Genomic DNA, 17,134 nt, shown 5'->3' on the forward strand with positions numbered 1-17,134 from the left:
ACAAAAATAATGCTCAAAAATGTATTTCCCAAATGGTATTTCTCATAAGAGTTAACAGAAAACCCCTTTTTCCTCAACAGTTATAAGTCTCTCAATGAGAGACGTTACTGGTGCCCGCTCGAACAAATCGATGAGCAACGGGATGACAGTGACTGTTTCTGTAATGGACTGGAGCAATAGCACAGTAGGTAGGGTGTTTGCCTTGCACGTGGCCGACCAGGGTTTGATTCCTCCATCCCTCTTGGAGAGCCTGGCAAGCTAACGAGAGCATCCTGCCCACACCGCTGAGCCTGGCAAGCTCCCTGTGGCATATTCGATATGCCAAAAACAGTAACAAGTCTCACAATGGAGACGTTACTGGTGCCCACTCAAGCAAACCGATGAATCAGAAGATAGTGCGACAGTGCTGCTGTTTCTGTATTTTTGCCTCAGCTAGTGGTGCTAGGGGGCCCAGGGCAGTGCTGGGGGTCCCTACAGTTCCTGGGACAGAAGTGAGGTGTTTACTTCAGAAGTGACTTGGGAACAGTGCAACCTCCCATCTAGTCGTTGGGTTTTTGCCTGTATTTGGGCCACCCCAGAAGGTGCTCAGGGGCTACTCCTGGCTCTGCTCCTGGATCACACCTGTCAAACTTGAGAGACCATATGGAATGCCAGGGATTGAACCTAGGCTGGCCTTGTGCAAAGCAAATGCCCTCCCCACTGTACTGTCTCGTGGGCCCTAAGCTCCCACCTAGTACCCAGATCCCCTATTGGAACACATCCAAAAGCCTGGCAACCATCTGGAAGGCAGAACACTTGTAATACAGCTCAAGAATAATCCACGACAGTTTTCAAAGCTCATCCTCTTCACTGATGCTGAAGACTTCCTCTTTTTAGTTTCTCGCCAGAGGTATGTTACTGATTCCTGGAACTACTAAGTCATTTAAAATGTGGTTTCTCAAAAAATCCCAGTTAACCCTACAAATCTGATACTTTTCTTAGCTATGGATTTGATACACTCTTCTTACTCTGAAATTCCATTTCATCCTACAAGTTTCTTTGGGGCCACACCCAGCAATGCTCAGAGATCACTCCTGGCAGTCCTCAGAAGACCATATGGGGAAAACCCAGATGCGTCGTGTGCAAGGCAAATGCCCTACCCACTATGCTGTAGGCCCCTCATCCTACAAAGTTGATATACTTTTCTCAGGGAATTCAGAGGGAAAAGTGTGACGGCATGTTATCAGCACAAGGATATCTTCACCAAGTTAACAAGTCCTCAGTGAAAGCCTTCATTTGTGGGGGCTGGGGGATGTTACATCCAGCAGGTCTAGAGCTATTTGGGGTTCTTTGCTCAGCAGTGACCTCTGGTGGTGCTTAAGGAGCAATATATAGTGCTGGGAATTAAATAGGGTTCAGTCATGTAAAGCAAGTTCCTTAGCTCCTACAGTCTCTCTAGTCCCTAAATTTATTTTTATTTGGTATTGGGGGGCAAGAAGGACAATGCAGTGTGTGAGTGTGTAGAGGCTACTCCTAACTACTCAGGAGTCACCGCTGGTGGACTATAGGTGGTTAGCACTGTGGATGAAATAGGTTTGCTGCGTATAAAGCAAGTGCCTTCCCTCCTGCATGATCCCTCTGGCCCTCTTTAAAGAGAACATCAGTCTTGATTCATGAAAGCTACAAAAGCTAAGGAATGAACTGCTTTTGAATACTATATGGAATAAAGAATTCCTAATGTTCACCGGCTAGCTCTTGGTTAATTAATGATCTTAAGTACATTCGTGTGTGTGTGTGTGTGTGTGTGTGTGTGTGTGTGTACCAGCAATGCTCAGGGGTTACTCCTGGCTCCAAACTCAGCCATCACTTTCGGTAGTACTCAGGGATTCATATGGAATGCCAAGGATGGAACCTCAGTTCCCGCTGAACCATTCTTCAACCCCAATGCCCCCTCATTTCTTATCTTCTGATATAACCCCACTCTTTGGGTTTTAAATATCATCCTTTTGTTCAAGAATTGGCAAGAAGGAAGAGATGAGTATTCCATCGTGATTTATTGTTCATTATTTCTGTACCTCTCCTGAGGGTCGTGCACATATTTAATAAAACATTCTCAGATATTTGAGAGACATCATCAGCCATCGTGACTGAAAATGATGACAGGCGACTAGCAATGTTACGAGCACTGGTATCACTGGGATTCTTTCCTCTTTTTTTTCTTTAAGTGACACTGATGAATCAGTGGGAGCAGTTTCCCTTCTCTGTGAAGCCTGCACGTGTCAGCTGCACCTCCGATGAATGTTCCGTTGACAAATATTCTTGGCACCTGTGGGAGAAATGAGGTGAGAGTCAGTCTCATCCTGGTATGAAAAGCACAGGACTAGTCAACTAGGAACAGACACCAGCATCACCAGGCCTGCACTCTGTCCACACTACCTCTGAATGCTACAACTGGAGACGCAGATACTGTTTTCAGCCCGTTTTGGAGGAAACGAAGGCACAGGTGCTTGCCCACACAATGAGAGTAAATGACAGAGCTGGCAGCTGGCACTGAAGCACAGGACAATCTGGTTCCTTCTTCTTGAGAACGGGACAGGAGAAATGGCATCCCCAAGATTCCTGTGCAAGGTGGCTCTAGCTTCAAGCAGTTTGCTTAAGATGGGAAGCTACCAAGCACAAATCACGGAGATGGCAGCCTTGTGTTCTAAAGTCAAACAATGCAAAAATTCCTACAATTTTAAACACTTAAAGTATGGGACCCAAAAGCACTCCCGTTAGCACAGGAACTGAAGATTGCACCCATCCTAACTGTCCAGGAAACATAATGCTTTCATCTTGAGAAGCCTTCCAAGTAACTCATAGTCACATACACAAACCCTAACGTGAGTGGGTCTCTCCCACCTCTGGAAATTTGGTGTGAAGGGACGGCAGAGAGAACACTCACCGTCTTGACACCCGTCATTCTGTAGAGCACATCCTGAAACTGGTTTCCATACTCCACCATGTCCAATTCCACCACTTTGCACTGAACATTTATGTCATGGAAAAGTTTTTTTGCCATTGTGCAGTAAGCGCAAGATGTTTTTGAGAAAATCACCACACAGTTATTAGAAATTGTCTCCTGAAGTAAAAGAGGAACAAAGAAAAAGCACCACTTTCATTCTAGACGTGACCTCTCAGAAAGAAATCGTCCTGGGGTGGAAAGGGGAGCTGCAAAGTCTCACTATTCGCACGCAAACTAGGTCTCTGGCATTTATTTTCTCATCTGGGGATTGAGGATCCACTTTGTTTTAAAGGAATGTGATCAGGAAAAAATCAGGATGTCACCGATGGAAACTGGTAGCATGTCATTCACAGGAACAGTGACCAGGTCACAGGCAGCCAACACCTGGCTGCACAGAACTCAATTCTCTTTGTCTTCTGGTGCTGTTTTTCCTTCTCTCCTGTGGGTGATGGAACCCAGGGCTCAGGCACGAGGCCCGCACTCAGCTGCTGAGTCACCTCCCCGTTCTCGGACACTTTTCTCAGATCATTTAATCCAGTGGTTTCCAACTGGACCAGGGATGGTCCCAAAAATAACCTGCAACATTGTGAGCGCTGCTGAAATACCTGAAATAACACTGGTTTCCAACCCCCTCTCAGAGGTGAGAGCCAGCCTATGGCCTTGGACGTGAGGAGGGGTCGGAGCACAGCCAAGCCAAGGTGGCCCAGAGGCAGGAAATAACTCCTTGCTGGGCCTCAGCTAGAAAGAGGTCCAGCTGGGACTGGAACTCAAGCAAGTCTGGTTTCATAGTCGAGGTCCTTTATCTCTGTCACGCTGCTTCTCAAAAATTCAGGACATGGACAGGATTAACTCCAACTTCCTACCTGTTTTACTTCCTTCCATTTTGTTTTTGTTTTTTGTCTCAGCACACAACCCCTACGGCTCCCATTTGGGCAATGTAACTAACAATTTAAAAAAAAATTGTTAATAACAGAGACTGGAACATTCAGTGGTAATGGCTCCAATGATTTCTTTAAAAATGTAAGGGTCTAGGGTCAGTGAAATAGCATACGGGGCTGGCTAGCATGACCTGGAGTACACAGTGATCCCTGAGTATCAGCCAAGAACTCAGCCCTGAACGCTGCCAGGAGTGGCCCAAAACAAAAACATGAAAATATACAAAGCTTTCACTGCCAGTCTAAAACATTTAATGCCCCCCACCCCACAACCTGCAGCCATTCCTGTGTATTGTTTTAGTTTGGGGGTCTCACGCAGTTGGTAGTCAGGGCTTATTCCCGGCTCTCTGCTCAGGTGCTAAGGGATCCCTCCTAGCAGTGCCCATATCTGACGTGAGTTACACACAAGTCAGAGCCTTAAGTCCTGTCCTGCCTCGACAACTTCCCGAGAGATTGTTATAGTTAGGACAGAGTCCTCACGGGTTCAGGGAGTGGCAAGAGGCAGGAACGTGCACTCTGTGTCTGGGAGTCACGTTCCTGCACCACAGGGCGGAACTTCCCCCTGAGCACCCCTCCATAGAGATCCCGGCCAAAGCACAATCTGTCAATGTTGGGAGTTCTCATATTGGGGGTCCTGAAGAAGCTTCTTTCCAAAATGCTGGCTCAGGGCCAGAGCCAGAGCACAGCCGGGAGGGCACTTGCCATGCACGCAGCCAACCTGGGTTCGATCCCCAGCACTCATATGGTCCCCTGAGAACCACCAGAAGTGATCCCTGAGCACTGAACCAAGGGTGAGTGCTGAGCACTGCTGGTGTGTTCCGAAAACAGGAGGAAGAAATGATTGTCAATCCCCACCACTGGCCCCCATCCCCAAGAAGGTTTGTATTTGGCAGTGCTCAGGGCTTACTCCTGGTTCCGCACTTGAGGGGGACTCCTGGCTCTGTGCTTGGAGGATGTTGTGTGGTGCCAGGATTTGCCGTATTGCAAGGCAAGCACCTTAACTCTGGTGCCCGGGACTATCTTCCCATGTCACTCTTGTGGCTGCTGTCATTTTAATGCTAAATTTCATCTACCAAAATGATCTATCGAGCAGGAGCTTCCTCTAAGGGCTGGTGCACAAGCCTGAGACCCCTGGGAGACCACAGCACTGCTGTGCCTGAGCCACTAAGCACTGCCCAAGCCTGCTTGGCAAAGTATTACCAGGAGCAGCTCTAGGGCACCCCTGCCCTGAGAATTGTTCAGGAGGCCTTTAACATGTTAAAAAGTGGGGAGATGGCTCGGTGGCAGTACTTGTCCTGCATAGGTGAAGCCCCAGGCTCAATTCCTTGTTCTGCAGGCTCCCCTGGGCATTGCCAGGAGCAATCCCCACGTACTGAGCTAAGAGAAGTCTCAAGAGAAATGCTAGCATGGCCCCGAAACCCCAATAAGTAAACTGAATAAATCATCCTTTTAAAAAAATAATAAAATGATAGAGATCTATTTTGTCATGTAGATTATTTTAGCAGCAATTGAAAAAACTTATTTAGTATTCCATTTTCTGAATCTTGTCAGGTTTGGAGAATGAAGGACCATATTTACATGTTAAGACTCAGTTCTTTTTTCCACAATGTTCTCCCCCAACAGTCCTCATGTCACTCACTTGGATCTGAGTCACAGGGGCAGCTGGTTTTCTCATAGATGATGATGTGCTACTCCCCATCCTAAAAGGAAGTATGAAAGGTGGAATGATTTAATAAATAACACAGTCAATACCACTTAACACATCAAAAACGATGTCAATGAGATCAACTGGATAAAACCCAAATATATATTCAAAACTTAGAAAACAAAGTTTTATCAATGCTAGACAGCTATTTATCTAGTATTTCTTATCCTGAAACTAAAAGAGCCTATATGCTTCCCGAAACCGCCCCCCCAACACCCTTAGCCATTTGATAAAACCACATTCACTGCGTTTAAAGGTTGGCATACTCTTATTTGTGAATACCAAAAGCCAAATACTCTCTAATTGTGATATCACCTGAACATTGTTTAAAACATAGTTTCTTTTTTTTTTTTTTTTGGGGGGGGGAGGAGGAGCACACCTAGTGGCATTCAGGGGTCAAGCCTGGTGGCACTTGGGAGCTCAGGCCCAGTGACAGGATTCAAACCACTGTTGTGGCCACTGCCACATGCTAAGTGCCTTAACCTCTGTATAATCTCTCAGGTCTGATCATTTCTGTTTTTTCATTAAAAGCATGCCAAAATTCCATGAACACTCAGTGAAAGACAAAAGCGCAAAGATTAAAAAAATTTTGTAAAATAAAGCTATTTCAAGAGACTAGAGCAACAGTACGGTGGGTAGGGCACTTGCCTTGCATGCGGTTGACCAACGTTCAATCCCTTCCACCCCATATGGTCTCCCAAACTCACCAAGAGTGATCTCTGAGCACAGAACCAAGAGTAAGCCCTAATCATCACTGACTGTGTCCCCCCCAAACAAACCAAAAATATTTTAGCATAACAATCTATAATTCCAAGTTTCCCAATCTATAAAGTAGGTGCTATAATCACTCCCACCTACAAGGCAAATACATCAAAATACAGAAAGCAGGGCCAGAGAAATAGTACAGAGGTGAGAGTGCTTGTCTTGCATGCATTTGACCTCAGTTCACTCCCAAGCACCTCATATGCTTGCCCAAACACCATTAGGAGCAACCTCCATCACAGATCCAAGAGTAGCATCACTGGATGAATCTCACCTGTATCTCCCATACCCCCAAACGAAACATAAAAATCAGAATCGTGCCTTGAACATAGTAAATGTTCAATTTTGCTGGCATCACTACCATTATTTCCTGATTCATTCTATTTTGTTTATCTAAAACCGAGCTTCGAACTTGGAAAAAAATGCATTTGTTTTATCAGGAAAATATTCACCAAAAACCAGCCAGTGTAATTATATCAAATCTCTCTGCCTACCCCACTGGATGGACTGGAGAGATAGCACAGCGAGTAGGGCGTTTGCCTTGCACGCAGCCAATCCGGGTTCCATTCCTCCGTCCCTCTGGGAGAGCCCAGCAAGCTACCGAGAGTATCTCGCCTGTATGGTAGAGCCTGGCAAGCTACCCGTGGCATATTCTATATGCCAAAACCAGTAACAAAAAGTCTCACAATGGAGATGCTACTGGTGCCCACTCGAGCAAATCAATGAGCAACGGGATGACAATAACAGTGACAGTGACCCTACTGGATTGTGGGGAAAAAAGGACAACATCACAAAGCAAGCAAACAGCCAGAACAAAATTACACATCTTCCCAAAATGACTACGAACTTCAGAAGAAATAATATGTATATCTAAGGATTAGAAGAGTAAAATTAAAAATTTATTCCTCAAATAATTCAAAGAGATTCCAAGCATTTCAGATGTTCTTATAATTATGTTGCAGAAATAGGTCAAAGCAAGGTCTGGGTTGAAACCCCGGTATCATGTGGTACCCAGAGCATCACATCAAACTCTCCCCCAAAACCTGAAGTGGGGGTGACCCTGATTTGTTTGTGGTCCCAAACAAAAAGTCTTCCCCCTCAAAATTAACACTTTGTGAATTAAATTTTACTGGTGCCCACTCAAGCAAATCCATGAACAGTGTTGAAGTGCTACAGTGACACTAGAGAGGTAGGACAGCAGGGAGGGCACTTGCCTTGCATGTGGTGGAACCCAGTTCCATCCCAGTGACCCTATATGGCCCCTCACCCCATCAGATGTGAGGGGGTGCAGAGCCATGAGTAAACCCTGAGCACCACCAGGTGTGGCTGGGAAGACAAAAAACAAACACAACTATTACTGCAGAACATGCGATACTCCCATCCTCGTTTACTCTACTCTTTCTCAAAGATAAGCAAAGAAACCTTTAGAACAACAACAACAAGTCTGTCTATGCTGGTTAGGAGCAGTCAGGTAGACGCTGTTGCCAACTCCAGAGGCAAGAGGAAGGCACAGCTTGGGGGGTGGGAGGAGGAGGAAGCAAGCGAAAGTTCCCAGAACCTCAACCAGAAAAAGTCAAGTCAAGGCTGATCCAAACCAAAGTAGAGCTTCAGGGAGAACTGCAGCACTCTTCCTGAGCCACAGAGAGAATTCCACGGAGCATGCTCCTGCTTTGCATGTAGGAGGGCTGGGTTAGACCCCTGGCAACCTCATGGTCCTGTGAGCACAGAAATGGGAGTAGCCAATTCCAAAAAGAAAAAGAAACCTTGTCATCTCAAACCCAGCACTTCAGCATCATTTGCAATAAATGTAAATCGCCTGCTATTGCGTTTAAACCGGTAAGCATTTCAACTTAGGACGTGCTTGCTATTGAAACAAGAGTTCTAGTAGAACTTTCACACGAGAATGCTTTCCTGGACAGCACAAAAAGGTGAGAGGTGCCTTCTGACAGATCACACCCCTGTCTCCCACCACCCTGGGGACTGGAGCGGGTCAGGTCTTGCGGGAGGATGACCCAGTTCCATCTCCGGCATCCCATATGGTTCCCCGAACCCCGCCAGAAGAAACTCCTGAGTGCAGAGTCAGGTGTAAGCCCTGAGCACCGCCAGTTGTGTACCAAAAACAAACAAAATCACCTCCTTCCTAGCCAAACGAAATAACAAGTTGGAAGACAGGAGAGAAAACAGAACTGGGTGGGACCCAGGGCCAGGGCTTGGTAGGGGTAGGGGCGGCGGGGAGCTGGAGGTGGTTCCTGAACTGAGGAGCCCTCGGGGTGAACCAATCACAAACTCGCGGAGAAGCCCGAGCCCTAAGCACAGCTTGGGAAGTCCCCAAAACAAATGCATCAAAATAAAATGTAATCAAGTTTGGAGAAGGCACCTTTCTCCCTCCCTCAATTCTGGAGGAGCTTGATAAAACTTAGCACCTACCAAAAAAAAAAAAAAAAAAAGGAGGGGGGGCCGGAGCGATAGCACAGCGGGTAGGGCGTTTGCCTTGCACGCGGTCGACCTGGGTTCGATCCTCGGCATCCCATATGGTCCCCCAAGCACTGCCAGGAGTAATTCCTGGGTGCAAAGCCAGGAGTAACCCCTGAGCATTGCTGGGTGTGACCCAAAAGGCAAAAAAAAAGGATTACGAGCTATTAAGAAATGAAGAGGTTCGCGCCACACCTCCCAAGCGGGGGTACCCATCACTGGACAAACACCGAAGGGGGCTCTGGGGGCCGGTCGCACCGTTGCGCCACCAGCCAGAGGCTTCTCTAGAGGACCGAGTTCGCTTCAAGTGGGGCAAAAGCGAGTTCCGGAGAGAGACAGGTGAACAACCCCGTACTGCAAAGGTCCCCCGAGTCCCGCCAGTGCCACCCCTGAGCAGAGCCAGAGGAAAGCTCTGAGCACAGCCACGTGTTCCCCAGCCACTACCACCCCGCCCCCTTCCCCGCCAAAAAAAAAGCTGCGAATTCCTAAAACTCTCTCCAAAGCGCTCGGTTTGCCCATCGGGAGACCCCGCCGGCCGGGGCTGGACGCTGGGGTGTGAGCCGGAAGCACCGCGGCCCGCGGGGCTCCCCGAAAGCGCCCGCAGGCGCCGGGACAACACTCGCCTCGGGCCGTCTGGTGCGACCCTCAAAGCTTCGGCCACTGGGGGTGGTGGGGGGGGGGGGGAGGGCGGGGAGGAGGTGGTCTTCGGCGGCTGAGGCGCAGTGGCCGGAGCAGGGCGCGGGACCAAACCGAGACTTTCAGATGAACCGCGAGCGACCGTTTAGTGTCAGCACGCCTCGTGCAAGCCTGGGGGTACAGTTATTTTGTTTATGTGCGGCCCCGGTTCCCGGGGCTTCTGGTCTTCGATCTAGAAACCCTCGGGGTGGGGGAGGGGCGTGCAGCTGCGGACGCCAGAGAACACCACTCAAATGTCCACTGCGTGTCTCCAGGCACTTCCCTCGACACAACCGCTCAGGGCACTCTTGCCCTCCTCCCACCCCCACCCTCCTCCACCTCTCCGGGGTCTCGGCCGCCCTCCTGGGGGGGGGGGGGGTCCACGCGGCGCTTGCGGGTCAGCGCTGGTCCCCAGTGCACTGCGAGGCCTGGGCTCCGAGCCCGCCCTCATCACACACGCCCCGTACCTGGAGGTCGCAACTCTTGCAGCCCCGCCGAGCCGACCCGCAGAGCCGCTCCAGCTCCGGACCAGACGCGTCGCTGCCAGCGTCGCGCGGCTGCAGGACATGGTCCGAGCCCCCGGCCTGGGCGAGCTCAGCCGCGGGCGACAGCGACCCGGGGAGGCCAGCCTCGCCGCAGGCCGCGCCCCCACGCAGGCCCCGCCCCCGAGCAACAGGCCCCGCCCCTCGGGGCTGCCCGCGCCGCCGCCTGTCTGCGGGCGCCGCCGCCGCCGCGCGCGTCTTCCCTCCGCCCGCTGCCCCGCGCGCGGTTCCCGCGTCCCTTCCCGCCCCACGTGGCTGCCAGGTCTCCGCCCCGACCTCACCTGAGCGCCTTGTGGACACCGCCAAGCCCTGCACCTGTTCCCTCTCGGCCTAGGGACGCTCTTAAAACGCAGCTGCGCGACGGAGCAGTGCGGGAGGGAAGTGACCAAGTTTCTAGAGAGTCGGAGAAGCCGACTGATGACTCTCGGCAGCCAGATCCGCGCTCCTGGGTGGTTTCCTGGATGGACGTAGCTTCGTCACAACTTCCTGCCGGACAGGTCTCTGTGTTGATGAAAATAGGCCTAGCGATCTCATCTTCAGATTAACTAGGCCAGCTGCAGGGCGTTTTCCTTGCGCGCAGTTGACCCGGGTTCGTTCCTCCGGATCCCAAATGGTCCCCAGAGCACCAACAGGAGTAATTCCTGAGCACCCGCAGGGGGTGTGGCCCAGAAAAAACAAATTAGGGCATTGATGAAAAGTTCCTATAGATGATTGAAATATTAGGCTCTGTGCTCAGAATTTTTACAAGTAATTAGAGCACTTATTCCAAGGCAAAGAATGTGATTTCGAAGAAGAGGAATGTGGAAAAAAAGTGATCGTCCCTATTCTACGACTTTGAAAACAGATGAATGCTGCCAATGGCCACATTGTCGGGGGTGCCCCTCAGTAATGAAAAACCAATGTCCCTTAGTGCATAGCTGTATAAAATGAGGTGGGCGGGGCTGTATTTTGCTTACTGAGCACACTGACATCTATTTAAGGTTAAGGTCAAGCTGAAGTAAACGCAATAGTTTAGCAGGGACAGCATTTGCCTTGTATGCAGCCAACGCGGATTTGATCCTTAACACTACTTGTGGTCCCCAGCCTTGAACACTGCCGGGTGTGGCCCCAAAACCAAAAAATAAAAAAAATTCTAAATGAAAAGGTTGGACCTTTCTGGGCTTTCATGTTTAAATATCTCAGATTAACATCAATATTACCAGGTTACAGAATTTAAAATGCTATTTCTGATAGTCCTTTTCTGCCAACCAACTAAATGTTTCATTGTTTTATAAAAGCGAAAGTTGAAAAAGCAAAGACCCCAGAGGAGGTCAATTTATTCTTTATGAATTTGGACATTCTTTGGAATGTCCAAAGTATTGTAAGCCAACAAAATATTTTTTAAAGGAGAGAGAGAGAGAGAGAGAGAGAGAGACAGAGAGAGAGAGAGAGAGAGAGAGAGAGAGAGAGAGAGAGAGAGAGAGAGAGAGAGAGAGTATCCTGGGCCAGAGCAGTATACAACAGGAAGGTGCTTGCCTTACACACAGCCAGCCCTAGGTACCATCCCCAGCACCCTGTATGGTCTCCCAAAAGCTGCCAGGAGTAATCACCAAAGTGGTCACTGAGCATGGAGCCAGGAGTAAGCCCTGAGCACTGCTGGATGTGATGCCAAAAAAAAAAAACACCCCAAAACATCAGTTGATAATTATAAGACTTAAGGAGCCAGAGAGAAAGTTCTGTACCTATGACATTTAACTTGCAGCAGGTCTGATCCCTGGCACTCCATATGATTCCCCAAGCTGCACCACGAGTGATCTCTCTGCTCTGAGCCTAGAGTAAGCCCTGGGTATCACCAGGTGTGGCCAAATGAAAGAAAGTATGTGTGGGGGGGTTGCAGGGGGGGGAGACCATTTTAAAGTGAAACAATTATGTCACAATTTTGGTACAGTAGCTAATATCAAGCTCAAAATTCAATGGAGGGGCTGAAGCAATAGCATAGTGGGTAGGGTGTTTGCCCTGCACTCGGCTAACCCAGGTTCAATTCCCAGCATCCCATATGGTCCCCTGAGCACTGCCAGGGGTAATTCCTGAGTGCAAAGCTAGGAGTAAACCCTGTGCATCACTGGGTGTTACCCAAAAAACAAATAATAATAATAATAATTCAATGGACAGATTTTTTGGAAGGATTTCAAATTGCAAGAATTTCAGGCAAAAGTTATGCCTGAATTAAGCATATATACTAATGATTTCCAGCCTTGTGGCTGGAAAGAGGTCATAGAGGTAGGGCACTTGTGGTTAACCCAGGATCCCTGAAATCCCATGTGGTCTCTCAAGCACTGTCAGGAGTAATTTCTGAGACTGCACTGAGCATTGCTGGTGTGGTCCCCAAACCAAATAATAATAATAATAATAATAATAATAATAATAATAATAATAATAATAATAATAATAATATTTCCAACCTTTTTGTGCATTATCGGATAGCTACAAAAATGATTTTGGTTATTTTGATTTCTACAATTGCAAGTTAACAAAGTATGGGAGGTTGTTAATTTACATAACAGGCATGGCCATTGGCAGTTTAGGGACAACAAGAGTATATTGACAGGGCATCCCATATGATTCCTTGAGCAATGCCAGGAGTAATTCCTAAGTGCAGAGCCAGGAATCACCTCTGAGCAGACCAGGTGTGGCCCAAAACAAACAACAAGAATATATTGATGTAGGGGCCAGAGATATAGTACAGTGGGTGAAGTGCTTACCTTACAGGTGTCCGTCCCAGTTTCATTCCCTGGCACAATTGGCCCCTGAACCTGGCCTGGAATGATCCCTGAGCTCGGAGGCAGGACTAACCCAGGAGTACTGCTGGCTGTGATCCAAGAACCCGTCCCTGCATCCACTTTCACCATGCTTGGCCACCGTGCTTGGCTTCTCAGGGGCTGATGCAGTGCTGGGGAGCAAATCTCACCAAATTTGAGCTCCAGACACTTTGCAGTGTTTTCCACACTGAAGTTTTATAATTTTTTCCTTTTGGGTTTTTTTTTTAGGTCACACCTGGCGATACTCAGGTTTTACTCCTGATCCTGCAATCCTGATCCTGCAATCAGAACTTATTCCTAGAGGAACTCCAGGGACTAAATGGGATGCAGGGGATTGAATCCAGGTTAGCCACATGCAAGGAAAACGCTCTACCTGATGTACTATCAGTCTATAATTTTTATCTTGACTCAACATAGTTTCACTTCAGATCATTGATATCACTTGTATCAGTTGTCATCCTGTTGATATTCGATTTGCTCGAGCGGGCTCCAGTAACGTCTCCATTCGTTCCTGTTGCGTGCTAGTTTAGCATTTGCTCGCTCCAGGAACACGAAGGGCCTCAAACCGTTTGTTCAGGATTTTGACGAAGAAGTCTGACCATCTGGTAGGTGGGCGGCCACGTGGTCTTTTGACATCCCATGGAATCCTGTCGGTAAAAGCTCTAGTCCAGTAGCCATCTCTAAATCGCATTATGTATCCAGCCCATCTGATTTTTGACACCTTGGCAAACAAGACAGCGTCCCTGATTCTTGATCATCAATGGAGGTCAGAACTCCAGATTCATTCTCTCACTTGAGTGAAGTGTGATATTCCAAGCATAGCTCTTTCAATTCCTCTTTGGGATACCCAAATAGCATTCTCATCCTGTTTTCATAGGGCCCAGGTCTCTAAGGTGTATGGTAGTGCAGGAAGAACAGTGGAGTCGAAAAGATGTGCCTGGGGCCCAAGGTTCTTCATCCTCTTAACCACTTCTTTGATGCTCTTCAAGGCATTCCACGCTGCTCTCTTCCTCTTGCGTGGGTCTGGCACCAAGTCATTCCTCATGTTGAGAACTCAACAGAACTCAACTCAACAGGTACACATAGCTGCTGCATTTGGAGATGTTCATTCCCTTGAGAGCAAGTGGAACATCAGGGACTAGTTCATTTTTCATGAACATTGTCTTGGTGAGATTCAGTTGCAGTCCTACGTTTTCACACCCGCAGTCAAAGTCAGTCAGCATTTGTGCCACTTGGCTAATTTCTGGTGTTATTAGAACGATGTTATCAGCAAAGAGGAGGTGGTGTAGTTGCTGACCGTCTATCTTCACTCCCATTCCTTCCCATTCCAATCGTCGCATGACATTCTCGAGGGTGGCACTGAGGAGTTTCAGTGAAATGGTGTCACTCTGCCAAACCCCTCTCTTTACATCGATGATCACTTCCTTGTAGAATGGTGAGATCCTCGTGGTGAATCTGTAATACAGCTCAAGGAGGATCTTGATGTACTGAGTTTGAACGCCTTGTTTGGCTAGAGTTTCGATGACCACTTCAGTCTCAACAGAATCAAAGGCCTTCTTTAAATCGATAAATGTTAGACAGAGCTGCACCTTGAACTCTTTCAAAACTTCAGTGAGTTTGGTCACCGTGTGAATATGGTCGATCATGCTGAATCCTTTTCGGAACCCGGCTTGCTCACATGGTTGCCTTCATCTAGTGTTCTGCCTATTCTATTCAGGATGACTCGAGTGAACAACTTGTAGACAACGGACAGCAGGCAGATTGGGCGATAGTTGCCGATGTTGTAGGTGTCTCCCTTCTTGTACAACAGAATGATCCTGCTGGTTTTCCACTGAGACAGAACCTTGCATTCAGACAGGTAGTGTGTGAAGAGCCGAGCCAATGTATTGACGATTAGTGGCAGCAGATTTTTTAGTGTTTGGGTCTGACTTTGTCTGGACCGGTGCTGTACATGTCTTTACCAACAAAATGGCGTGTTGGATTTCAGAAGGGAGAACTCTGGAAATGACATATCCATCCTGCGGAATTTGGTATGTGGGCAGGTGGACATGGCTATTGAAGAGATCCAAGTAGAAGTCATGAATAATCCTCTCTATTGCCCTTCTGGAAGATGTGATAGATCCATCAGGACATCGGAGGACAGTCATCTTGGTCTTATAGTTGGTCAAGGACAGGCGAGCATTGTGAATACTTTTCCCGGCATTGGCCAACACTGCTGCTCTTTTCTCTTTGAGGTCTTCCTTTATCACTTCTCTGCACAGCTTTGCAAGCTCAGATGTTAGCTTGTGATTGCCTGAGGCTCATGCCAAACCACATTGGCAAATGAGCTCAAGAGTTTCTAAAGACAGGCAAATATTTGTGGCTTTCCCACTCTTGGTATTCCCCGCACAGTCATGGAGGTGCTGAACCAGTCGACCATATTCCTGGTTGATGTTGTCAATGACGGCATCTTCCCACGTTACCGCAATAGTGCCAAAGAGCTTCCAGTTGGTGATCATTCATTCTGGGAGATCTCTTCTTAAACTTAAATTTTGCAGTCCTTTCTCCCCGCTCTGTGAAGTAGAACTTTGCACAAAGGAGACGGTGGTCCAATCCCATTTGAAATTTTGGGACAACAGCGATATCGGTCAGGCAAAACTGTTGATTGAACATAATGTGGTCAGTTTTGTTGTGGAACTGTCCACTGGGAAACTCCCATGTCCAACGTTTAGATTTGGCCTTCTGGAACTGTGAGTTACCATGGATGGTATTGGTCAACATGATGAACTCAGACAGCCTCTCTCTCATCCTGCTCATTCCATTCTAGGCCCTGGGTCCCAATGTGGAGTTCTTTGGGCTACCTTCTTGGTCCTATCTTGGCATTACAATCACCGACAATGATCTTGTAGAAGTTGTGGTCTTCTTTATAGAACTTCTCCAGCTCCATGTAGAACTTCTCAATTTCTTCTTCATTGTAGTTAGATGTTGGTGCGTAGACGACGAAGATAGAAACTGCCAGCAGTGAGCCACATCCTTCTTCATATTGGCAGCCTAGTTAGTCCCTAAGATTTTATCAGCCTCTCCTTGCTCATCCTTCTTAATGCTGCTGTATTGGGGGCTCTTTCAGTGTCAGGGGAATGAGGCCCATTGTTGTTACTGTTTTTGGCATTTCAGATACGCCAAGAGTAGCTTGCCAGGCTCTGATGTGCGGGCAGGATACTCTTGGTAGCTTGCCAGGCTCTCCAGGAGGGATGGAGGCTTTTAAGGTGGCCTCTAATCGCCCTTACAGGTGTTCCCATGGTTCACACCATATTTGAACCCCATCAAATATGGTGCGGCAATTATGGAAAATGACTATTAAGTGTCTTATGATGTCCGGAAAGTAGCCTGGAGCGTGGCGGCAGCTGGGTAGTGGAGGTGGTGGAGGTCGGCCAATGAGGTATTTATCTGGCACCAGTAGGGTGAGATAAATACCACGCTCCAGGTCACTTTTCAGATGCTCGGGCGAGCCTTATGCATGAGTGAAGCCCCACACAGAACCAGTATGTGACATGGACTCCAGGCTCAATGGGACCCGGATCAGAGATCCTCTGCCTGCTTCCCCCAATCTCTAGCGCCCCAGGGATCCCACACCCAGATCATTGACATATCTTTAAATATTTTCAAACTTGTTTTTTTTTTATTTTTATTGGTGAATCACTGTGAAGTACAGTTACAAATTTATGAACTTTCATGTTTGGATTTGGTTTACATCCCTCCATCGGTGCCCATTCTCCTCCACCAATGTCCCAAGTATCCCTCCCACCACCCCCACCCCACCCTGCCTCTTCGGCAGGGCATTCCCTTTTGTTCTCTCTCCTGTTGGGTGTTGTAGTTTGCAATAGAGGTATTGAGTGGCCATGATGCTCGGTCTACAGTCTACTTTTGGTACGCAGTTTTCAACCCAAGTGGGTCCTCCCAACATTCTCTACTAGGTGTTCCCTTCACTATCTCATCTGCCTTTTCCCCCAGCATGTGAGGCCAGTTTCCAAGCGGTGGGCAGACCTCCTGGTTCTTATCTCTACTACTCTTGGGTGTTAATGTCCCATTCTGTTACTTTATATTCCACAGATGAGTGCAAATCTTTCTATGTCTGTCTCTTTTTTTCTGACTCATTTCACTCAACATGATACCTTCCATGTTGATCCACTTATATGCAAATTTCATGACTTCATCTGTTCTAACAGCTGCATAGTATTACTTTGTGTGGATGTACCAAAGTTTCTTTAACCAGTCATCTGTTT

General features: G+C 47.9%; 1 protein-coding gene across 1 annotated transcript; it reads right to left on the reverse strand.

The window, feature by feature from the left end:
* Positions 1–2,014: 2,014 nt before the first annotated feature.
* Positions 2,015–10,184, reverse strand: GLRX2 (glutaredoxin 2). The gene is made up of 4 exons (XM_004619922.2): positions 10,000–10,184; positions 5,558–5,618; positions 2,924–3,100; positions 2,015–2,305 (listed from the first exon to the last, which is right to left on the reverse strand). Exons 1-4 carry the CDS (start codon positions 10,098–10,100, stop codon positions 2,171–2,173), a joined length of 474 nt encoding a protein of 157 aa, XP_004619979.1. The 5' UTR covers positions 10,101–10,184; the 3' UTR covers positions 2,015–2,170.
* Between the last annotated feature and the right edge of the window lie 6,950 nt (positions 10,185–17,134).

Source organism: Sorex araneus, chromosome 7 (genome assembly GCF_027595985.1).
Source record: "Sorex araneus isolate mSorAra2 chromosome 7, mSorAra2.pri, whole genome shotgun sequence".
Classification (NCBI taxonomy): domain Eukaryota; kingdom Metazoa; phylum Chordata; class Mammalia; order Eulipotyphla; family Soricidae; genus Sorex; species Sorex araneus.